Source organism: Gopherus evgoodei, chromosome 1 (assembly GCF_007399415.2).
Source record: "Gopherus evgoodei ecotype Sinaloan lineage chromosome 1, rGopEvg1_v1.p, whole genome shotgun sequence".
Lineage (NCBI taxonomy): Eukaryota > Metazoa > Chordata > Testudines > Testudinidae > Gopherus > Gopherus evgoodei.
The window spans coordinates 338,565,789-338,591,929 of record NC_044322.1 but is presented as its reverse complement, the minus strand read 5'-3'; the positions used below and the strand labels follow the sequence as shown (position 1 = coordinate 338,591,929).

Here is a 26,141-nt window from a genome sequence, read left to right as displayed (position 1 = left end):
CCCTAAACTGGGATGTGGTACAGCCCTGTAGGCAAACAGCAACTGCTGCAACACTAGGTCCCAATTATTGGAGAATTCGTTGATGAATTTTCGTATCATGGCTCCCAAAGTTCCATTGAACCTTTCCACCAGGCCATTGGTTTGATGGTGGTACGGGGTGGCAACCAAGTGATTCACCCCATGAGTTTCCCACAGTTTTTCCATGGTCCCTGCCAGGAAATTAGACCCTGAATCTGTAAGGATGTCAGAGGGCCAACCTACCCTGGCAAAGATGTTTGTTAGGGCCAGGCACACAGTGTTAGCCCTGGTGTTGCCTAGAGCTACTGCTTCTGGCCATCGGGTAGCAAAGTCTACTAAAGTTAGTACATACTGCTTTCCTCTGGGCGTCTTTTTTGGGAAAGGGCCCAGAATATCCACAGCTACTCGCTGAAATGGGACCTCAATTATGGGGAGTGGCTGGAGAGGGGCCTTGACCTGGTCTTGAGGCTTACCCACTCTTTGGCATACCTCACAAGACCGGACATACTTGGCAACGTCCTTGCCCATCCCCTCCCAGTGGAAGGACTTCCCCAACCGGTCCTTGGTTCTGTTCACCCCAGCATGGCCACTGGGATGATCATGGGCTAAGCTTAAGAGCTTCCCCCGGTACTTAGTTGGAACCACCAACTGTTTTTGCGGCTGCCATTCTTCCCGGTGTCCAACGGAAAGAATTTCCTTGTATAAAAGTCCTTGGTCTATAACAAACCGGGATCGATTAGAAGAGCTGAGAGGCGGTGGGGTGCTCCGTGCCGCCGCCCAAGCTTTCTGAAGGCTGTCATCTGCTTCCTGCTCAGCCTGGAACTGTTCCCTTGAGGCTGGGGTCACCAGTTCTTCCTCAGACTGTGGACTTGGGCTTGGTCCCTCTGGAAGCGATGTAGGTGATGGGGTTGTTTCCGTTGCTGGTGAACCGCTCTCCGCTGGTGCACCTGAGGGTATTTCAGGCTCTGGCTGAGCCTTTTGGGTATGGCTGTCTGTTGCTTCTGCCAGTTCTGGCTCGCTGGCGCCCTCTGGCGTTGAGTTTGAAGATGTGGTTGCACTTGCTGGTGCTGGTTGCTGTTCCAGTTCCGGGCCTGGGACTGGAGATGCTGTGGCTGTTTCAGTGGTAGGCATGGAATCCGGGTCCACTACCTCTGTCTGGGTTTCTGGTAACACAGACGGGGCGTCTGTGGATGGCTCAGGAACAGGAATGGGTCTGGAAGCTTGCCTGGTTTGGCTACGTGTAACCATTCCCACTCTCTTGGCCCGCCTCACCTGGTTGGCCAAGTCTTCCCCCAGTAGCATGGGGATAGGATAATTGTCATAGACTGCAAAAGTCCACATTCCTGACCAGCCTTTGTACTGGACAGGCAGTTGAGCTGTAGGCAAGTCTACAGCTTGTGACATGAAGGGGTAAATTGTAACTTTGGCCTTTGGGTTGATGAATTTGGGGTCTACGAAGGATTGGTGGATAGCTGACACTTGTGCCCCCGTGTCTCTCCACGCAGTAACCTTCTTTCCGCCCACTCTCAAATTTTCCCTTCGCTCCAAGGGTATTTGAGAGGCATCTGGGCCTGGGGATCTTTGGGGTGATGGTGGTGTAATGAATTGCACTCGCATGGTGTTCTTGGGACAGTTGGCCTTGATATGTCCCAGTTCATTACACTTAAAGCATCTTCCATCTGATGGGTCACTGGGCCGAGGTGAGTTACTGGAGACTGGTGAGGTTGAAGGGTAGGGTATCTGTGGCTTTACTTGGGTGGTATGTGGGGTCTTTGGCTGTCCTCGGTTGTAGGGTTTATGGTCTGTGTGCCCCCTGGGGTAATCGTTCCCCTTGACAGTAGCTTTCTTGCTTTCTGCCAGTTCCATCCATTTGGCTCCAATCTCCCCCGCCTCAGCGATATCTTTGGGATTTCTATCTTGTATGTACTGTGTGATGTCTTCAGGAACACCATCCAAGAACTGCTCCATTTGTATGAGGAGGTTCACTTCTTCCAAGGTTTGAATGTTGTTTCCTGTTAGCCAGGCCTCATAGTTTTTTGCAATGTAGTAGGCGTGTTTGGGAAATGACACCTCTGGTTTCCATTTTTGGGTTCTGAAGCGCCGACGGGCATGATCTGGGGTTATCCCCATCCTGTATCTGGCCTTGGTTTGAAAAAGTTTATAGTCGTTCATTTGCAGCTTAGGCATTTCAGCTGCCACCTCTGCTAAAGGTCCACTGAGTTGTGGCCTTAATTCTACCATGTACTGGTCTTCGGGGATGCTGTACCCAAGACAAGCTCTTTCAAAATTTTCCAAGAAGGCCTCGGTGTCATCACCTGCCTTGTAGGTGGGAAATTTCCTGTGCTGTGGAGCAATAATTGGCGCCGGGTTGTTAGGGTTGGCTGGCACATGCAGCCCAGCTTTTGCCAAATCCAGTTCATGTTTTCTCTGTTTTTCCTTCTCTTCATTTTCTTTTTCCATTTGTTTTTGTTGTTTTTCCATGTCTCGGCGGTGGGCCGCCTCTTCTTCTTCTTGCTTCCTTCTGTGGGCCAACTCATCTTCTGCTTGTTTCCTTCGGTAGGCTACCTCTTCTTCTTCTAGTTTTCTTTTGTGTGCTGCCTCTTGGGCTGCCTGTTCTCTTTGGAAGGCTGCCTGTTCTCTTTGGTAGGCGGCCTCTCTGATCTGTTCTTCTCTTTCTTTCATTTCCATTTGTCGCCTGTGTTCAGCGTCTTTGAATTGCTCTTCGGCCTCAATTTTTGCCTTAGAAGTCATGATTCCTGTTTTCTTGTGTTGGGGTGCCCTCCGGTGTTTCTCTTCTGAACTGCAGGCTCTCTGTTGCCTCCTGAAGTCTGCCTAGCAACAGTGCTTTTTTCCTTTTCTCTCTCTAGCTAATGTTCAATGAAGGGAAACCAGAAAAACCACTTTATTTGCATGCATATAAGTGCTGGTACTTGCCTCCTAATGGGAGGGCTATTGCATGACAAAAGACCCTTAACAGTTTGGTAATGGCTTCTTGCTTATTATGCAAGCCACAAACTGCCAGATAGAGCAGAAAAAAAAATTCTCTCTGGTTCCCTTTTAAAACCAATTGTTTCTCTCTGCTAAAAAGCCCTTAGCAGAGAAAAGAAAAATATAATATTCCTACTGGCTTCTGGATTCTGTCTATCATCCCACCGCTGCCACCATGTTATAACCTTAGTCCCAGATTTGGACCTTAGCGTCCAAAATATGGGGGTTAGCATGAAAACCTCCAAGCTTAGTTACCAGCTTGGACCTGGTACCTGCTGCCACCACCCAAAAAATTAGAGTGTTTTGGGGCACTCTGGTCCCACTGAAAAACCTTCCCTGGGGACCCCAAGACCCAAATCCCTTGAGTCTCACAACAAAGGGAAATAATCCTGATTCCCTTCCCCCCTCCAGGTGCTCCTGGAGGGATACACAGACACAAGCTCTGTGAAACTACGCAGAGTGATTCCCCCTCTCCGTTCCCAATCCTGGAACAAAAGCACTTTCCTCTTCACCCAGAGGAAATGCAAAATCAGGCTAGCAATCCAACACACAGCTCTCCCCTTGATTTCTTCCTCCCACCAATTCCCTGGTGAGTACAGACTTAATTTCCCTGAAGTAAAGAAAAACTCCAACAGGTCTTAAAAGAAAACTTTATATAAAAAAGTAAGAAAAAATACAAATAGTCTCTCTGTATTCAGATGACACAATACAGGGCAATTTCTTAAAAGAATATTGAATAAACAGCCTTATTCAAAAAGAAGACAAATCAAAGCATTCCAGCACTTATATTCATGCAAATACCAAAGAAAAGAAACCATAGAACTTACTATCTGATCTCTTTGTCCTTATACTTAGAAACAGAAGACTAGAAAACAGAACTACTTCTCCAAAGCTCAGAGGAAGCAGGCAGACAGACAAAAGACTCAGACACACAATTCCCTCCACCCAAAGTTGAAAAAATCCGGTTTCCTGATTGGTTCTCTGGTCAGGTGTTTCAGGTGAAAGAGACATTAACCCTTAGCTATCTGTTTATGACAGTTGGTAATACAGATTTGATGCATTCATTGTTCTTTTAAAAAAGGAGAGGAAGCAGGTCAAGAAATGGGTGAAAGGAAAGTCTCCAGTTCCCTCCCTACCATGCAACAGTCAACCCCGTGCCTCTTAGAGAGCATGGAAAACTGCATCCTTAGGGGTCACTGGGCTTTATGCAGGTGAAGTGCAGGAGAGATGAAATGCAGCTCCCGGGGGTGAGGATGCAGAGTAGGCCCCAGGCTTGTAGGCTGGAGCTGCAGATGCTCTGAACGACTTATGACTGTTAGAGTTGCATGAATGTGGACCTCCCCTGCCCCACACACACCAACCCCAGCCACCCTCATTATCACCTTCTGCTGGCCTATACGGGGCTGTGGAATGTATCACTGTGTCCTGATTTCTGCAGGACTAGTGTGGGAAGGCTGAATGTGCCTTGTGCCCTCCGCTGGCAGCCCTGCCTGTCTGGTCACTCCCCACATGTGGATCCTCATGGAGAACCTTCCACACGGGAAATGCTCTGGACCTTGCGGGAATGAGTGGACCAACAATTAGTTGTGTAAGGCAGTAGCCATCCGGACCACTTGCATCTGCATGCTTAACATTAAACCCATTAATAAGTCGTTACAGGGTTGGGACTTAATAGATCTCTGGGAAATAGTCCCAACATACTGATATGCCATGGGAGGGAGAGCTGTGTGAAAGAGCATCACTGAAAGAGATTGATCAAGTCTGAAAGTAGACAGCAGATCAGACGCATGTATGCCGTGTGGCTGTTAAAGCTGAAAATGCCAGTGCATTTTGGGGGTGCCTAGGCTGAGCCATCATGTTACAGAGCAGAGAGGTAAATATCATATGATACTGAAATACAGGAAACAAGATTCAAAGAAGGACTTTCCTTGCATATTTACCTAACAAAAAGTCTTTCACTTTTCTGATGAACTCCTTTGCATTCTCACTATCAATTTCAGTTTGATTCTTAGTTTCTCTAGTTTCCCATGTAACTGTGAGCCTTTCGTCTTGGTATCTTCTGCCATTTTTCTGATGCTTTCAATCTGGAAATATTTTTAAATATAGTGTTATCCTCTCTAGGGTTTCAATGTCATTGTTTGGCAAGCTCGGCTCCCATCGGAACATATTAAAATAATACTTATAAAAGACTCCGGGCCAGGTTCTTGTCCTGTTAAACTGAGTGGGTGTTATAGCATTGACTTCATTTGGACCTGCACCAAAGACAACATAATATATTCTTCCCATTTTCACAGACTGTTAAACAATTATTGTTTTGAAGGCAAAAAATATCTACTGTTAAAAAAACAAGATGCTGTACCTCACTCACTCTTAAAATGATATGAACATTCAGGTTGACTGGAGGGCGGGGGGGAATATCTCTTAATTGCATCTACTCCCCCCCTTTCTGCTTGGAACAAGTGTAAAATGTAACATTATTAAATTTATTATTAAAATTATTACATGAAGGATGGTGCCAAGACCCGGAGGTTTAAAATATGCCCTTAAAAGTTCAGTGTTTCTATTAATACTATATTCATAATCATTTAGGGCTTGTCTACTCTTAAAATGCTGCAGCAGCGCAACTGCACCACTGTGGCACTTCCGTGAAGATACTGCCTATGCCGCTAATGGGATAGATTCTCCCATCAGGATAGTTACTCCACCTTCCCGAACGGCAGGAGCTAGGTCAATGGGATCATTCTCCTGTCAGCTTAGTGCTGTATTTAGGTTGGTTTAACTGCATTGCTCAGGGCTGTGTATTTTTCACACCTCTGACAAGGTAGTAGTTAGTTATACCGACCTAATTTCCTACTGTAGACCAGGCCCCAGTTGATAGTTTTATTTTAATTAGCTATGTTTCAACCATTTTTAAATAGCAAAACAGCTGTTTGTTTTGCTCAAGGCCATATTGTGCTTTAGGTGAAACTTCTATGCACTGGTTCTCTGCAATCCAGGAAGAGAATGCTTCACACAGATTAATTTATCCTTACAATTCCCCTGTAAGGTACTGTAAATATCACCTATATTTTATAAAGAAGGAAACTGTGGCCCAGAGAGGTTAAAGGGACATTGACAACATGAAAAATCAAGTTTCTGTCTGAAAATATTTGACTTATTGTTACAAGTATCACCTATAATTACCAGGATTGAAAGAAACTAGAAATGAGAACAAATTTTTAATATTTTTCCACTTTGTTTACTGTGCTTTTGACAGGATTTTATGTATAGTCATTTTCACTGTTTTGTTGCATAGTTAGCAAGGGAGAACTGGCAACTGAAGAGATCCGTATACAACATCACAGAAACAGAACATCTCATATTTTTAAAGACATTTTTAAAAGTGAAAGAAACTATTTAAAGAGTACGCTCTCAGAGAATGATTTTTTTTAAAAATTACTCGTGAACTTAAATTAACTCTAAGCACGTGAGGAATCCCATGATATCAATGAGCATGCATTGGGACTTATTTAGGTGCATAATGTTAAGCGAGTGGGCAGGATCAGGGCCGATGTCTTGCGAGATCACCTGTCGAGTCTGTGGCACAGTTAGGAATAGAATTTAGCTTTCCTAACTCTCAGTCCTGTGCGTTAGCCATAAGATGACATTTCTTCTCTGATGTAAAAAGGCACACTGGAGCAATGTTCACATTAAAAGACAATGACAGCACATCAGATATTTGGCTTACTAATTTTGCCACTGTTTGTAGTATTGTAGCCAGGTGTTGGCCCCAGAATATTAGAGAGACAAGGTGATATCTTTTATTGGACCAACTTATTTTGGCAAGAGAGACAGGCTTTCAAGCAACACAGAGCTTGTCTTCAAGGGGTATGGCTACACTTGCATTTCAAAGCGCTGCTGCGGCAGCGCTGCCACAGGCAGCGCTTTGAAGTGTCGAGTGTAGTCGCAGCGCCAGTGCTGGGAGAGAGCTCTCCCAGTGCTGCACGTACTCCACATCCTCTATGGGTATAGCTTGCAGCGCTAGGAGCTGCGCTCCCAGCACTGCAGCACTGTTTACACTGGCCCTTTTCAGCACTGTATCTTGCAGCACTCAGGGGGATGTTTTTTCATACCCCTGAGCGCAAAAGTTGCAGCGCTGTAAAGCACCAGTGTAGCCATGGCTTTGCTGGGAAAGGTATGCAGCATTTCACACCTAAATACACGGTGGAACAGATTGTTTTGCATAACTAATGAACACATATTGTGAGAGATCATTCAAAGTAAAGAGGCCCATTAACAGCTCTGCAGTCCTAGGACAAAAAAGGGGAGTTATTGGATTACAGATTGTTGTAATAAATCATAAATCTAGTGTCTGCTGATTTGATCATTATCTGGTGGCTGGATTTCAGGGACTGCATAGCTGTCCTTCTGTAATGGAGAGATTGTGGTAGATGTGATATGCCAAAGCACCACTGTAGTTCCCAACCATGATGACTATGTGAACGAGGCCGACTGACAACTGTCCAACACCATCTACTATAAAGAACTCAAAGACCATCCAACAGCACAATTCACAGAGAAATGTAAACATATCACCAAATCTTTTCCTAAAAAAATCCAAGGGAAACTCTACAACTTCATCCCTCATGACTACACCCCAGGGACCTGCTACATACTTGCTGAGATATACAAACATCATACCAAGCCCTGGCACTCTTACTGAAGGAATCTCAGGACTCATCGAAACCATCCTCAAACCACTCACCACACAAAGGGCCAGCCTCCTCCGGAACACAACTGACTTCATCCAGGACCTCTGTAACATTAACAATCTCCCTCCAAACACTGTTCTTGCCACCAAGGATGTCAATTCCCTACCTAGCAACATCCCTCACAATGATGGCATGCATCACTGCCTCCCTCAAAGATCTACAAGCAATGGACAACACTCAGCTATCCACCCCAAACGCATTGCTAAACCCATCCATTTCATCCCCACCCATAACAATTCCACATTTAACAACAAATACTGAGTCCAAACCATGGGAACAGCCATGGGTACTTGGATGGGTCCCCAAAATGCCAATCTCTAAATGGGCCACCTTGAGGAAGAATTTCTGAAAACACCACAAACCCTATGATATACCTGAGACACATCAATGATATTTCATCCTTTGGACAGATGACCTAGGCTCCCTCAGGTTTCCACCACAACTTTAACAACCACCACCATCCAACACTCTCTAGAACACTCCTGCACCAGCATCAACTTCCTGTACACTACAATCATCTTCAGCAATGGAACTCTACAGACAACTGTATACAAGAACCTCATGGATCACCATGCCTATCTTCACAGATCTAGTAACCACCCCAAGAAATCTGTTATCTACAGCCATGCCCTCAGTTATCACAGAATATGCTCCTAGGATGAAGTCCAGGATACAGATCTTAGCACACTTAAAACTGCTGTCACCATACAAGGATATTCCACAAGAGAAGTAGATTGCTTCAGGGAAATGGGCCACCCAAATACCCCAAAAGAACCTGCTTCAATACAGGGGAAAAAAAAAAAACTTTTGACCACACACACTTAGTTGTCACCTACCACCCCACACTGGAACCCAGATGGTATATCAGTAAATAGTTACAAACCATACTCGACTGGGACCACATCCTGAAATAAATCTTTCCCAACCCTTCTTCTGGCCCTCAAACATCCCTCCAACCTCAACAATCTCATCATCAGAAGGAAGCTCAACCAGGACCCACCAACTCAGAGCAGCACCAGACCCTGACATAACAACAGATGCAAAACCTGCCTATACCTCTCCATTGCTATAACAATCAATACCCCCCACAAAACACCTTTCAAGATCTATAGGTCCTACACATGCCTATCACAACATATGGTATACCTCATCCAGTGGATTAAATCCTCCAATAACAACTACGTGGGTGAAACTAGACAGTCACACAGGAAAATGATAAGACACAAAAACACTGCATCACCTGTGAGGGAACACTTCACAAAGCAATCACTGTATATCTGACCTCTCAGTCCTTGTCCTCAAAGGAAACCTTCACAACATGAGACTCGGAGCTTAAATTCATAACTTTGCTAGACACTAAAAATCATGGCCTTAATAAAGATACTGGATTTATGGCTTATTACAACAATCTGTGAACAATTTACCCCCCTTTTTTGGTTCTATGCCTGCAAAGATTTTAATCGGCCACTTTGAATCCTCTTTCACAATATGTGTTAACTCCTTATGCTAAACAATCTTGTTTCGTGTTTAGCTGTGACACTCGGAATACCTTTCCCAGACCTGAAGAAGAGCTCTGTGTAGCTCAAAAGCTTATCTCGTTCTCCAACAGTAGTTGGTTCCATAAAAGATATTACCTGACCCCCTTGTTGCTCTAATTTTGACAGTGTCCCTTTTATAATATTTGCACAATTACCTTCTGGACATGACAGTTTGGATTAGTCAAATTCTTTGTCTTAATTCCTGCATCATATTTGGCTGCCAAATTATTCCACAGAATACAGTGGATTAGGTTATACAGTACCTGATTTTCAGACTCTTGTAGTTGTCTAGTCAAATTATTTAACAACATGTCTGTCTCTTCAGCTTTCTTGACTGTGTTTGTAGAAAGAGGAAGAGTTCCATTACAGTTTGGGCCACCACATTGTTCATTTCCATTGCTATTTCGACATAAAGTTCCCCCACAACGTGTCATAACACGACAGGTTTCCTGGTAGCCCACAACTCTGCAATAAAAGCACATTAATGGCAAGAAGCAACACGTGATGAGCTTTTCATGATTCTGAAATGTAATACTAGAGCACATAAGAATATTTGCATTTATAATGGCACTTTTCTCCTAAAGGATCCGAAAAGACTTCACAAAATACAACGCCACTGAGATGGGTAGTGGGCGGTGAACCTGCCAACACACACTGTATAATGGTCAATAAAGTGGTGGGACCTTTTGGACAATGACAACAGTGAAAACTGCTAGTCTTACAAAAAGTGCTGTGGGATGCTGAGGCCCTGTGTACAGTATAAATATAGTCATGTCAAGGAATGCAGCTAGAGCTGGATCCTCCCCTTGCCTGGTTACACTTTGTAGATTATTAGGGTTGGAAGGGACCTCAAGAGATCATCTAGTCCAACCCCTACTCAATCCCCAAATTGCCCCCTCAAGGATTGAGCTCACAATACTGGGTTTAGCAGGCCAATGCTTAAACCACTGAGCTATTCCTCTCCCAGGTTCACAGCTGAAGTGTAGGCTGAACCTTAACTATGTGAGTAAAGCCATGGCCTAATCATGAAACCATAGGTCTAACTGAATTATAAAACATGGTTAAGGTCCAATCTATGTTACAAACTGAACCATGCTTGTAACCAGGCTAGACAACAGAATTGTAAACAGGCCCTTTGACATGGCTTTATCTCATGTGACCTTTAGACAGGGCCTTAATGTCCATACAGAGCAGACAGTACCTCTGTTTTTAAGACCTCATCCCCAAGATCCCTCGCACCTCACAGAATCCTGGAGCCTGGGCTTCTGCCTGAGCCCAGAAATCTACACTGCAATAAAACAGCCCCACAGCCTGAGTCCTGTGAGCCTGAGTAGCTGGCACGGGCCAGCCACAGGTCTCTAGTTGCAGTGTAGACATACCCTGAGAGCTCCTTTTCCAGATTTAAAAGTACTGCAAACATTCCTTTAAAAAAAGAGTGTATATCCGTGTTATTGATTGGCAACAGCAAAAGCAAGTATTTATCTCCCGTTTAAAAATAAAACCCATAGCACTTTACCTTTTTATTCAGTTTTTGGATATCTGGAGTCTTGAACATCCTGAGCTGCTCCAAGGTATAGTTTTCTTTTGCGGTTCGATTGCCTAACATGGCAAATATGCCATTCCTGGTGTTTTCTGAGTATCTTATGATGGGGACTGCTCCACTGATTTTCTGTTCAGCAGATAATGACATTTGGTAATACTTCCTAATGTTGCTGAAGGAATCTACATAAAGAGAAATAGCATTTAATATATGAGAGGCAGACCATATTCTTATTGTGTCTAACAAATACATTTTTGATACATGATGAGTGGCAGTAGCTTCGCTAGGTTGTCAGCTGGTTCTTGGCTCTGGATGAGAGGGGAAATTAAGCTGTGACAGCCAGGGATTGTGATTTTCTGTCAGGTTTGTGAATCTTTTATTCAGCCAGCTATAGAGAGTGGGGTTTTGTTTTGTTTTGTTTTTGTAACCTACTCAGGGCTTGTCTTCACTTAAAAAACTACAGCTGCATAGCTGCACTGCTGCAACTGCACCTTTGTAGCGCTTCAGTATAGATATTACCTATGCCGATGTGAGGGGGTCTCTCACTGGTGTAAATAATCTACCTCCCTGAGAGGTGGTAGCTAGGCCAATGGAAGAATTCTTCCATCGACCTAGTGCTGTCTACACAGGGATTTAGGTTGGCTTAACTATGCCACTCGGGGTGTGTGTATGTGTGTGTGTGTGTGTGTGAATTTTTTACACTCCTGAGAAGGAAGTTATGCTGACCTAATTTTCTAGTGTAGACCAGGCCTCAGCTGGATACTAGAGGCCTGATCCAAAGCTGACTGAAGTTATGAAAACTTTTAACTTCAATGGGTTTTGAATCAATCTGCAAAGACAGAGCAGGAAAGTTAATTTAATGAATATGCATCAATTGTGAATATTCATTTTAAGGACATTGATGTTTGTGTCTTTCCACCAACTCTAATTAACCACTGTAATATTGCCATGCTCTAGACTGCCAGCCAAACGAATATTTAGGAGGAGATCTATACACCCTCTGTTTTGCAAGGTCTTATGCAAAGACAGATGTGGTGGGGTCCAATTCACCACCCATCGCTCAGGCTTTCTAACCTTACCATACCAACATCACACAAAAGGGACATAACTCTGATGTGGTGCTGGCACCAAACTGAGGTTAGATGGGGGAAAAGAAAAAACAGACTGAACAGGTAGGAAGGCTCATGAGAGAGCTGGCAGTCTGGTGGCAGTGCTTAGTGTTGGAGCTGTCAGATACTTGGTGGCAAGGCTAATGGATGCATAGGGCCATGACTCCATATGTAGTATAAACCAGAGACCTCAGTTATGGGTGTTTTATATGAATGTCTGACTGTTGGTCTCTAAAAGGTTGAAAGCATGAAAAGGACTCGGAATCTGACCAAATGGCATCAACAGGTTAAGCTACAAAGGTACATAAATCAGTGACCTGCTTATCACTTTGCATAAAATGTTCTCTCTTAGCCCCACTTTGAATAAGTTTCTCCAGCTTTATTGATTGCTTTGAGAATCTGCACAAGTGATCAATGTGGGAATAGCACCACATTGTGCTGAAACACTAGTGCACCAGCCTGAATGGAGGAGTCAGGCACAAAGGGGTGTGGCAGAGTGGATCAGTGCAGAGAAGCTCTGCATCTCAATTAGTTGTTTTCTTTCCTTCCTTCTTTCTTTCAGCTTTGTCTTTTATCTTCTCTTTCATTTTTTAAATCTTAGTTAGCTCCATTTTATTCTTATTGAAATAAAGCAGCAAGAAACTTTGAATTTAGAGAAGTGCTGGTATTTTGCTTCATGTAAGCACTGAGCACATTAATAAAATAACAACAATAGCAAGCCCTGTTTGAATATACACATATTCTATACATTGGAATTAGTTTAAACTTTACATCTTTCTGACAGTATTATAGAAATAAGAGTTAGGTTCTTTATTGTATCATAAGGTGTTTGACATTCCAGCCATAGTCTTCCAGAATCGAAGGTCTTTCTCGTCCTGAGCACTATTTGCTTCGATCAATCAGTAGGGTGGTTTGTACTGTATGTGTTCCACTGTCCTTACTGAATGGACTAACATTTGCTTGATGTTTTTGCCTCGTTCTCTAGAGGCTGGCCTATAAAGAGGATATCAGCCCTACTACTCCTACCAGCTGATGGAGATTCTCCTTAGCACGAGTTAATATTAAGCATAATTCACTTAAGAATGCAGTATGAACAGGAACCTAGTTCTAACACTGCAATTCTCTGTGATGTTGAGCAAGTCACTTCAGCACTCTGAGCTCTGTTTTCCCAGATGTATATTGCGAGGATATTCAGATTCAGATTCCAAGGCCAAAAGGGATCACTGGGATCATCTAGTCTGTTATATGGGAAGTCAGGCCATAGAACTTCCCCAAACTACTTCCTAGAGCAGATCTTTTAGAAAAACATCCAATCTTGATTTTAAAATTGCCATAGTTAGAGAATCTACCACAAGCCTTGGTAAGTTTTTCCAGTGGTTAATTAACTTCACTGTTTAAAATGTTCACCTTATTTCCAATCTGAATTTGTTTAGATTCAACTTCCAGGCATTGAATCTTGTTTTACCTTTGTCTGCTAGACTGAAGAACCCACTATCAAATTTTTGTACTTCAGGTAGGTACTTCTAGACTTCGAGTTTCTCCTTAACCTTCTTTTTGGTAAGCTAAATAGATGAAACTGCTTGAGTCTATCACTATACAGCATGTCTTCTCTGAACCCTCTCCAGTTTATCAACATCCTTCTTGAATTATTGATACCAGAACTGGATACGGTATTCCAGTAGTGGTTGCATCATTGCCAAATAAAGAGGTAGTATAAACCTTCCTACTCGTGACTTCCCTCTTTATGCAAACAATGATCATATTAGCCCTTTTGGCCACAGTGTATGCTATTGATATGACCTGGTTCTTAATTAAATAATGTTTGCATTTATAGAGTGCTTTACAAAATATTACTAAGGCCAGTCAATGTTAGAGGAGGGAACAGAACCCAGGTCCTCTTAACTCCCAAACCCATTATAAACCAGGGGGCTTTTGAGGCCTACCTCTGCCTTTTTCATATGGCTGCTCTGGTACTTCTGTATGAAATTCTGAATGCTTGAAGTCATGGAATTTTGAGCTAAAAGTAGATTTGCAAGTTAATATATGAAAAAATGGTGGCAGTTTTTAAACTATTGAGATGTTATGGAAAGCTAAAATCTGAGAGTTTAAAACCATGCAAAATGAATTAGCAAAAATTGGAGGTGAAATGTCATGAAAAATGTTCTCGTATTTCGATTAGCTATTGGTCTTCTTACCTTTGTGGCTCAAATTATTCAAATTGTGATATAGATGTATTTTCTGTTTCAGGTTTTCGTACAGCTGGTCAGCTTCTTTCTTAATGTCGTCTATGATTCCATTCAGGTTGGGAAATTCATCCATTTTATTGAGATGTAGGTCCATTTGTGCAACTTTTTGTCTACAGAAGACAAGTGCAGGTGTACAGTAATCATTCTAGATTTATTATTAAACTAGGAGTTAGATATACATTATTTTAGATGACAACAGTTTATCTTAGACCAGAAGGAAACATTTGCTTGTGGCATCATCATATTTAGGAAGGCCAGAGGACTAAGTGAAAAAAGGCCAGCATTTACATTCCCAATTTTATTGACACTTTCTGTAAGGATGTCGTTCTGTGCGCTTCAAGCTCAGATCGGTCATGATAAAACCTGTTGTGGAGATTTATCAATCTTCCATTCCTCAAATGCTTAAAGTCATGGAATTGTGTTAAAAATTGCCCATGAAGGATGCAGACAATGCTCCCACAAAAATGTTTGAACATCAGATGTCTGGCGAGCCCCCAGGTTCACATGTTCAAACATGTATTTGCATGTGCAGAGTGGGTGAATGCATATGTGATTGGCTAATTAGGCATTCAGCCACTCTATTTGTGCATGCAAATACTTGTTTGCAGCATGCCATTGTAGTTTTGCAGTCACATGCCTTTGGAAAATCTGGGTGTTAAATCCAGGCCTCTTAAAGTCTTTTAAAGTTCATCTCCTGACTATTATGTGTACTTAGTCACTGCCTCCTTCCTTCTTCTAATGCTTCCTCCCAGCTTGGAGCTTCTTTCTAAAGTGTTTTTAATTGTAAGTTTTAGGAGGTGCTGTACCAGAGCCTTTCCTCCCTTTGTGCTCACCTTGCTCTGACCAGAGTGTCAACATTATTGCTTCACCTCTCCTATTATTCTGATGTGATACCAATACCCCATTAGTTTCAGACATATATTATTAGCACAATGTCCTGATACTGTGAAGCTCTTGTACATTAGTCAGTTATTAATCTATATATTTATTACATATAGCTTCAGATACCAACTCACTTGTGAATATAGAAACCTCCCTGCCTTTCAGGGATTTATACATGCACTTGAATTATGTGCAAGTCTGTGCCCTGGTCTACATTACAAACATATTACATATTACATATTACATTACAAGAGTATGGAAAATCCACATGCCTGAGCGACGTAGTTATACCAACTAATTCCTGGTGAAGACAGCACTATGTCAATGGGCAGGCTTCTCCTGTCGACACAGCTACTGCCTCTCAGGGAGGTGGAGTACCTATGCAGATGGGAGAAGCAATCCTTTCGGTGAAGGTAGTATCTTCACTAAGTACTACAGCGGCGCAGCTGCACCAGTAGACAAGCCCTGTGTCTTGGACAAGAAATCCAGGACTCTGGAGTGCTTGTATTTACCTACTGAAAGGATCTTAAGGCTATCGCAGTCTTTGTGGGCATCTTAAAGTATTTTGATCAGCTGGAAGTTCAGTTTGTTTGAGCTCCTGAAGTTTGGAACTTCTTGAATCTGCAGCTGGGCACAGTTCAGAGCAGACCTGAGGCTGTTCTAAATTATGCTGGTGTGATGAACCAGCCTTCAGCTGACCTTGGGTTCAGTGAAGTGAAAAAGTGTTTTAAAGCCAACTTGGCCCCTTCCTCACCTCAACTGCATCTGACAGGGCTGTGATGCAACTCAGGATTTGAGCTGTTAATGGGATACACAATAATAAATCTATCGATGATTTAGGATCATTAATTGACATCCAGTATCTGCATGGTGATCACAAACAGAACTATAAATACATTGAACAACTATGAAAGTAGAGTGGAAGATTGCTTTTTCAATTCAGTGACATTTATAATGCACTTCTGTTCTACAAGAGAAAATATTACCGAATGTAGCCGTGAAAATCCTTGATCTTTAAGAATGTCTCTAGTGAAAGAACAGGCGTTTTAAAAATTCTATCTATTTCAGAAATCTTATCTTCTAAGCCTTTGAAGGGCATATCACAGCCAGGCCTTGTGCCTCTTTTATCTTCTAGATTTGCAGCAAAGCTCATTAACCCCTGAACAGTTTGAGATAGGGTAGTAATTTCATTATCCCACTGATCAAAACAAAGGTGACACTGAGAGCATGTGGGAAATTCTTGTTTGAAGCCTCGACCACACCTATCACAGAGCTTTCTGGTGACACCAATGCGGCAGTTGCAAGCTCCAGTGTCTTTGTCACACTCGGGTTTGCGAATTCCTTCCTCGTTACATGTACATGCTGCAGGGGAAGGCAGGAACATGACATTGCTTCTTTTAGTTAAGTTGTAGGGGTAAAACATGAAAGATAATGCAATTCAATACAAATAAACATTTTTTGCCATTTATTGACATATTGCTGTTGGACCATGTAGGCTGGGATTTTCAAAGGCGCATAAGGGAGTTAGTCCTAAACACTGTTGCAGTGTTGATCACAATAAGCAAAACACAGTTTTTATTCAAATAATTGCTACAGCAGCAGTTCCCAAACTGTGGGTCGCGACTTCAAATGGGGTTGCATCATCAGCCAATGGGGTTGTGTCAATCCCTACCATTTTGCCCCTCACAGCGTGATCTCATATGTACTATGTGTGCGAGGTCACAATCTATGGATGGCACCATTTTGCTCTACAAAATTGTGTCCCCCATGCTGTCTGGGATCCTGGAAGGAAATAATTCACTAAAATGGGTTCATACTGGCAAAAATTTTATGAACCGTTGTATTACAGGTTTCTTTTATGCACCATTATATACTATTATTATCTGACAGTGAGATCTGTCAGGCTGGGCAATAATCTCCTTAGAGAAGAGCTAAATGCCACACCTTGTGGGTCATTTAAACTAGACTAGTCAAAATGCTCTAAAATGTACCGTAGAGAACAATGCTGGAGTTGCATAGACATGGACTTGGGGATCTAACAAGTCTTTTCCAACTCTAATTTCCATGATTCTATGATAATCTTACAGATGACAAACATGGCAAATATTATGTAATGGTTTTTAATCCATATTCCAGAACAAAAGCTAAATCAAAACTATTTCTCTATTTGTATGTCTTGTCTGCTATATTCAGATGAAGGGCTAACATTTAAAGACAATATTGTGATTTCTGATACAGTACATCCCCCCCTAATAATACTTACAAGTACAATGGATTCGTGGATCACCAAAGTAATTTTCCTCATATTCATCACGTCTTCCATTGTAGCCTAGTTTGCATGAACATTGGCCTGTGAACTGCAAAAACATTCTTCAGTAAACAACTGCCAGCAATATTGCCAGCAATATGATTATGTACGCAGTGTTGTTGTAGCTGTGTCGGTCCCAAGATATTCGAGACACAAGGTGAGTGAGAAATTGGTCCAATAAAAGATATTACCTCACCCACCTTGTCTCAGGAATATGATTTGGAAGAAATAGCACGACCCAACTGAATAAACATTTAATTCAATAGATATATTTTTTTCACTGTGATTTATGACATACAGCTGCACAAAGGATGTAGTGGGATTGGTCACATGCTTTTTTAAAAACAGAATGAGTTACAGGATTGGCCCAAATCTCCCAAAAAAGGTTACCATGCTCCAGCTGCTTAGTGATATATGGTTAAAAGTTGGGAAATCACACAGATGGAAGTGAAAACAAACTAGATGCATGGAAATGCTCTTAGTTTACTGAGATGAAGGATTTCACATGCTCCAGACCTCATTATTGACCTCTGAGAAGATAAATGGCGGACGCTCCTAAATTCAGCTATCCCCAGCTATTTTCTGCCCATCTGAGGCAAGGTTTTTCTATTATATATAGTAAATTTGCTTCATCAAATTCTTATTCCTTCCAAGCTAAACTACTGATCTTTAGATCCCAGTTTCAGGATACATTAACTGTAACTTAGAATCTCAAAGTTATATTGTGCAAATTGCCCCCAGAAAACATATTTTGGAATTCAAACAATAAAATTCACCTGGTTAAATTAACTGGTAAAATCTTTACTAACTTGATCTAATTTGACTCAGAAAAATTACAATTCCAACAATTAAACTAAAGAACAAACAAACAGAAAACACTTATAAAATAAAATCTGAAATTCTTTTAGTTAGAACTATGGGATAAGATCCCACTGCCATGGAAGTCAGTGGCCAAACTCCCACTGATTTCAAAGGGATCAGAATTTCAACCACAGATTCAGCCTTGGAAAAACTTTGGAGTTTTCCAGACCCCCCGAGTCCTGAAAAGTACATATAGATTAAATATGATAAAACATAACTCATTTCATGATAAGATATAAACAAATGACATGACTTCAGTCTGAGAGACAAGGTGAATGAGGCAATATCTTTTATTGGACCAACTTCTGGGAAAGGTACTCCCAGTGGTCACAGCAAAATGGGAGGTAGAACGGATTGTTTAGCACAAGTAGTTAACATATTGTGAGAGACCATTCAAAGTGAAGTGGCCCATTAACACCTCTGCAGTCAAAAATGTTACTTCACCCCGCTTGTCTCTCTAATATCCTGGGACCAACCTGGCTATAACAACATGTCTTTAGTTACTACCACATGCAAATAAATACTTAAAAGGACACTGTGGAGGTTGCCGTTGGGTTCAGAATTTGACTAATTCTTTCCTCTTACACACACTTATAAAGGCGTATAATCCTTGTGTGCCATTTCCACACAAAATGCTTCAGTGCTTCATTTCAGGAAGATACATGAATGTACAGAGCTCATTGTTTATGAGCAAACCTGCTATAACAAAACAGCATGTATTATATGATGCATCCAAACAAAAAAAAAGATAAATTAATTTGTGACAGCTTCAAAGAAAGCTAAGAAATTGTCTAAGAAATTGTTATTAACAATGAGAAAAACAAAAGATTTTGATAATTTATGAGAGATTCTTTGACCGTGTCCTTTCAAAATGTCCCTGTAACTTCAGACATTACATCTCCCATCTAGCAGAGTCATTATCTTGCCTGATTGCACTGGTTACTTTGAGAGTTTCTTGGGTTACAGTCACAGAACTGACATCCTATTCCATGAGACATGTTCCAGTAGCCAGAAGCACACTGGTCACAGGTAGAACCTATTACATTAGGTAAGCAGGGGCATATTCCAGTCATTTGGTCGCACCGGCAAACTCCATTTCCAGGTGGACATATTGCTGGGTTCACACCTGAAAAACTGCAAGTACACCCTGGAAAGAGAATGCCAGTTATTATATTGGGTAAAATAAAAGAATATTTAAAATACATTTAGTAACTTTAATTCTTGTTTCTGTGTGAAGGGAACAAGTTTTTGCTTCTTTTCTTAGAGCATAGAACTGTACTACATCTCATTTCATAGCGGACTCTCTCATATGAGCCATATACACTGGGAGGAAATCTTGAAGAATGACTAGGAATGGCAATTTAACTGACAGTGCTAACACAGTTAATGAGTATTTGTTCAGCACTTTGAAGATAGTGTTATATAAATTGCTCGGTTTCCATCAAGGGTTACCAGCCCTGCAAAAGCCAACTCCTCTGTGCACCATGATTTCTTTAAGGCAGATCTTAGTTCTTGGTGGTAATATCTACTTGCAATTGAATTGTTTACTTACTTCTGCAGTTCTGAAGAAGCGCTGACCCAAAGTAACCTGGTTTGCAGAACTGGCAGTTTGGTCCATGCGTGTTGTATAAACATTTTAAGCATTCTCCTGTAACCTTGTTACAGGATTCTGGATCTGCCACATCAATATTATTATTGCAGGAACATGGCAAACACTGAGCCCCTGGTCTTCCTGGATTCCCAAAGAACCCACTGGGGCACTCATCACACTGATTGCCTGCCAGAAACGAAGGCAAAATCAATTGCTGAGTGCTAGGAACACAAATGAAATAATCTTTTGACAAAACTTCTTGACAATTCCTACTGCCTCTGATAACCTAGTTTTAGATGCGAGTTTCCCAAGTAACCTTATATTATCCAACTGGACATTGTTGCATTTGAGTTGTACAGTAGGTTAATATTACATGTACCACATTGGCCAGAGGCTGGAAATGTGCAGCCCTCCCCCGCACAACATCTCTCACTGAGGAAGTCCCTGCAAGAGTGGTTTTAGGAGTTAGAAAATTTTGCAGGACTCTTTTTGTGGGGTTTTTCCTCAAACAAGCCCATGGGAGGCTAGGGGGTTTGCCACACTCATGGCATGAGCCACAGATCTGCCCCAGAACTAGCAGATCCCCATGATCCATACAGATCCTGAGGGACTTAGTCAGGGCCATCCTCATATAGGCTCCATTTCTTTATTGGCTCTGGGCCTCCTCATCACCCTGGCATTACAGCTGCAATAGAGTCCCAGGGCATTACAGCTGCAATAGAGTCCCTACTTGCAGCTGCCCAAGGGGCTATATTTACTTTATCTCAGAAATCTTCATGGGCTGGTTGGGGGCCAGTGTGACTCCACTTCACCTCTGGCTGGCTCACTCCTAACCAACGCCTGCCCACCCTCTGGTCTTGGTCCATAACAGTCTCCAGAGCCTTTCACAGGCTCTTAGGAAGTGAGGATATTTCCAGACAAGTGGATAACGTCTAACTGTGGAGATCTCCCACTGAGTGCAGATCTTGGAGGTATGACCAGATCCGCAGTAATTATTCATAACAGAAGTGCCCTGGATAAGTAGTGATCAGGACAAGTACAATTCTTCAGGGTTTAATCAGAACTGCAAAGGGCACTTGGCCTGAGTAAAGATTATGAAATTTGACACATTGTTATCATGTCTTATTATTTAGTTTGGATTAAGTAAAGGTGGATACTATGTCAGAAGCTGGCAGCATATTTTGAGAACAAAAGGTTTTGCCTTACATACATGCTGCCAATAGGAAATAAAGCCAGCACTGCCATTTCTATCTGCTGCCTTCTCCTTTAGGAACGGCTGGTGAAAGAAAGATTATCAACTATGTTTTTCCTAAGGGTCTTTGGATACAAACATCAGCTAACTTTATTTTCTGTTTTAAGCATTCATTTAAGGTAACTTTTTCCATCTCACAAAAATAGCTGGTTTCATTCTGATGGACAGAGGAATGGAAAAGCACTTTCATTTCCCCCCTGGAGATTAAGACTAATTTGACACTAAGAAATAGAGTCAAGTTGCTACAAAAACAGCAACATGTAAAATAACCCAGAACGAAACCACCCATTTGCAAAACAATAGTTAGAAGTAAGAAAAAACCCTGTGGTGATTGAGAGATCAGATCAAAACTCACGCATAAAGAGCTTTTCTCTTATGGGGCAGCATTTTAAACCAACATTTTCAAAACAGTTCACTACTTTGGGTTCCTCAGTTTTTGGGTATCCATGGCTTGTTTAGTTCAGAGAGGATGAGCACCTGCAACTCCCATTGACGTTAGCTCAGCAGCACTGAAAATGGGGTCCGAAGGGGTAGAGCCTCAGCTAGTGTAAACTGTGATAGCTCTATTGACTTCAGTGGAGCTATGACAATTTACACTAGCTGAGGATCTGCAAGAGTCCCAGATTGAGCAGCCGATATTGCAGCACACTTTCGCAAATCTGAGCCTTAATGCATAAGGAGTTAATAGGAGGACAGACAACAGGTTTATCCAGTAATAAATGAAAGAAGAAATAGATTAATTTGCTTTGCCGAGTCCAGTTTTCTTGGGTTTCTTCTGATTTCCTTAGTTGCTTGTTGGAACATTAATTGCAGAACTATTGCTTTCTCTGGATGGTCAGTTACTACATGATTTCCCCCTTTGTCCCAATAAACCAGACACTAGCCTTATTTATCTACCTTATTTTCATTATTCCACTCTATCGTTGAGCAGATGGGTGGGAATTAGTTGTAATTTTTCAATCTTTCCTTAAGAACTGTAATATGATGAAAATTAAACTATATTTTTCATACCTGAGTAGCCCTCAAGACAATTGCAGACTAATTGCAAAGTGTGAGGATCTTGGTAACAGGAATCTGCAAAATATCTACTGCTTGCAGGTGACTCTGGACACATACATGGGCGACAAGGGTCTCTTGTGAGAGGATTTCCATAATAACCATCGACACACCTGTCAAAACAGTCACCACAGAGACACATTAAATAATCCTCATGACAGATATGCCTCTCAGATCATGCCGATAGCTTGGTTCATGTTTTAAAATATGACAACACTTGTCAATATAATGCTACTCCCATTATTTGGTACAGAAGCATCCAGGCTTGAAGAGATTAAAGGAATTAGAATCGCTGCTATATTCCCCAAACACGGAGCAAATTACACATTTTTTGTTAAAGGGGCATTGCCAAATAGTTCTGGCTCAATCATCCACCTCCTCAGAGAAGCTTTTAGTCTAATTGGTAATGTAAAATTTTCTAAATGTATATATTTGAAATTTCCCACACCATCTCAGATACACTAAGTAACTGTTATTTATAAAGGACCCACCATATTTTTGTTCTACTACTTCTAAGACAGCTAGTCTACCACCAGAAATCAACAAATAGCCTAAGTGTCATATTGTCTAAACCATTTTCTAGCAGAACTCCCCACAGAATTCAAAGGGAAGTTCTCCTTAAACTGAATGGGCAGAGATGACTCAGCCAAACTAAACTAATCAGCCAACTAACCCTATTACTGTACCAGAATTATATTGACATCACTTCTGTTGCTGCAATAACAGACAAAAAGAAGAACTATTTCCAGCCCCATTAGAAACATATGGGGGAAATAATTTGTCATTCATATGGAAAAACTACAAACCAGCAGACAGAGAACTGTTCATTTAGGCTCCTCAAAGATTATTGCAAACACAAAGTATGAGAACAAGTATTGAGAACTATTGTTTTGGAAAATTTCTTTCAATAATTGGTAGGATTCACAATTCTAAGATATATGCAGCACCTTTCACATGCATCAAGATAACGAGGGCTCAATCCTGTGAGGTGCTGAATGCCTCCTAACAGGTGCTGGAGTCCATTTTGGTCAATTTCACAGTCATCGGATTTTAAAAATTGTAAATTTCATGATTTCAGCTATTTAAATCTGGAATGTCAGGGTGTTGTAACTGTATGGGTCCTGACCTAAAAGAGGGTTGTGCAGGAGTCGCAAGGTTATTGCAGGACAATTGCAGTATTGCCACCCTTACTTCAGTGCTGCTGCTGACAGCAGTGCTGCCTTCAGAGCTGGGCTGCTGGAGAGTGGTGAATGAAAGGTTGCTGGACGAGAGCCCAGCTCTGAAGGCAGTACCACTGCCAGCAGCACCATGGCATGGTGTAGTATGGCCACCCTTACTTTTGCACTGCTGCCTTCAGAGCTGGACCATCAGCCAGCAACCACCACTCCCAGCTACCCAGCTCTGAAGGTTTGAAATGACATTGCCTCACACCAAAAGATGCATCTCAAGCTATTCACTAACATTCAGACACACTTTCTAGATGACAGCCCTTGCATACCTTTCACACCTACTTCCAGTTGTAAACCTGCTGCAGCTAAGGCATGCACCAGTCACAGGGTCACAAAGCTCTGCGTAGCCATTACATGGACACGGGCGACAGGTGGGAAACCCAAAATACCCAGGCAGGCACTGATTGCAGCATCGACCATCAACCTCTCGGCGGCATGAACACTGTCCTGTCAGCTGATCACACAAAGTGCTCACTGAGCCTTGAGGATGGCACTCACATGCTAGAGAAACACAAGAAAAAGGAGATGCTATGTTATGGATCAGCTAAATTCTAAATGTATTTTCCTGAAACTGGTCACCATCTGAGGCCATAAGACTGAGATGTAGCTTCACTTAGATGCAGGGGCGGCTCTAGGAATTTTGCCACCCCAAGCATGGCAGGCAGGCTGCCTTCCGCGGCTTGCCTGCGGACAGTCCACTGGTCCCGTGTGCCTGCGGGAGGTCCTCCGAAGCCGCAGGACCAGGAGACCCTCCGCAGGCAAGCCGCTGAGGGCAGCCTGCCTGCCACCCTCATGGCACCGGCAGAGCGCCCACCGCAGCTTGCCGCCCCAAGCACGCGCTTGGCGTGCTGGGGCCTGGAGCTGGCCCTGCTTAGATGTGCAGAAGGGACTGTAGGGGGTCAGAGATGATTTTTTATTTTATTACTGTAGGTTCATGCATGTCAATAGCTGGAAATCCCCCAAAAGTTTGGTGTGCATAAGCTTATCTGAATCTCTTTGGCCTCCAGAAGCGGGCTGTGAATGACACGAGAAGAGCCTTCTAATAAGTCTTTTGGAATTGTCTGTTTCCAGTCAGGCTGGAATTACCATCAGAGCAATAATTTTTTCAGCACTTCCATTTCCATTCCCAGCAGGAGCCAGAAAGTGCAGAGTCATATGGAAGTGGGGGTTGGGAGGAAAGCTAATTGTGCTCTTTGAATCTCAAATGAGGTTCAGTTGGAGGGATGGGTAAAGATTCAGTTTGCTTTTATATGAAGCACTGTTTAATGTTCACTGTTTAGTACTTACAGTAACATCCATGGAAACCAAAACCAAAACTTTCTGCAGAACATCTGTCACAACAGCGGCCTGCAACATTAGGTTTACATTGACACTGGCCTCCAAGTTGACTACAGCTGGAGCTCAGGGACCCTTCTGGATGGCACTTGCATGCTGTTGGCAAGAAAAATTCACACATACATAATGAAAAATGAAGTTAACTATTTTCATGCTTTCCCCCTCCTTAGCAGGTTTTATACTCAGAGTTACCAGAGACGTGCTAATTGAACAAAGCAGAGTCTGAGTCCCACAAACCGGGGGTTTATCTACCACCAAATTATGTGCTTTGAACTATTTGACAATGTTACATTAATGATGATCTTATACCAGTCATCAACACAAGCCTTAAAGTTCTAATCTGGATCTGTAAAGTTCAGGATGTTGCAAAATTTGGATCCAGATATAAATATGCTCAAAGTCTGAGGTGTTTGGTTAAGGTCTAATACTTTTGAAGGGAGATTTGCTAGTGTTTGGACTTTGAACATGCTCACAAATCCATTTACAGACATAAACTAATGGAAGTGGTTATAGCAAATCATAAATCATTATGTTTCAGCAAAAAAAAATAAAAATGAAATATCTTGATAATTACATCACTTGTGGTAATTCTGCTTTATGTCCTGGCTACCACCAGGAAGAGCAGAGTAGACATGAGTGAATTATTTGTGGCAGGTAACGTACCTGATGAATGTTCACATTTTTGTTCACCATAATAGCATTTGTAGGCCTAGCTGCAATGCTTATTTAATGGGATGCAACAATTTTTCCCTCATAATTTAACCTATACTATACATGGTGGAATAATATGTAGCAGATAATTTATTTGATGATTTTTTTTCTGTCAGTTGTGTATAAATTACTTGTGAATATTTTCCCCATTATTCAACTAGCTCTATGTGTGAGAATTAATCTCTTTCTCTCTTTCACAGATACGCATGCACAAACGCACATGCACAGCCACCCACAGAGCGGCAAGGAATTTTTCAAATGGCAGAAATATTTTCTGGTTTAGATTGAAGAAAGGGTGATATTTTGAGCCTATTTTATCTGAACTGGGTTGCTCATTCTAAGCAATAAGACATTTGTTTGAAGGGCACACAATCCTGAGCAAGACAGGGTAAGTATGACTTATGGGTATTTTTGCAGCACTTGCTGGCAGCCACCAGATTAGGAATCACTGTTTCAGCTCAAATTTATCTGAGTCTTTTGGCTGCTGCCACAGTTGGACAGGTCAGCGTGGGTGAAAGGATGGCAGTTGGGCTATGTTTTTCCAGCACCAGTCCTAGGCTCTGATCATGCTACACATATGCATCACTTTACTGCCATGAGTAATCCCATTGAAAATAATATAACTATTGACGGTAACAAAGTTAAGCCTGTGCATAAGTGTTTCCAGGATTGAGGCCCTAGAATGTAATCACTACTGATTTTTTCAAAAGTAATGAAGAACTGGAA

General features: G+C 42.0%; 1 protein-coding gene across 1 annotated transcript in view; it reads right to left on the bottom strand.

Moving 5' to 3' along the window:
- The window catches only part of LAMB4 (laminin subunit beta 4), a 91,365-nt gene that overhangs the window by 9,886 nt on the left and 55,338 nt on the right, over nt 1–26,141 (bottom strand). Inside the window, 13 exon segments of the mRNA XM_030554265.1 lie at nt 4,947–5,021; nt 5,024–5,090; nt 9,559–9,730; nt 9,732–9,760; nt 10,812–11,017; nt 14,140–14,300; nt 16,059–16,434; nt 17,336–17,429; nt 19,168–19,388; nt 19,794–20,018; nt 22,096–22,253; nt 23,639–23,870; nt 24,657–24,800. Of these exon segments, the coding sequence (XP_030410125.1) occupies nt 4,947–5,021; nt 5,024–5,090; nt 9,559–9,730; nt 9,732–9,760; nt 10,812–11,017; nt 14,140–14,300; nt 16,059–16,434; nt 17,336–17,429; nt 19,168–19,388; nt 19,794–20,018; nt 22,096–22,253; nt 23,639–23,870; nt 24,657–24,800 (2,160 nt within the window).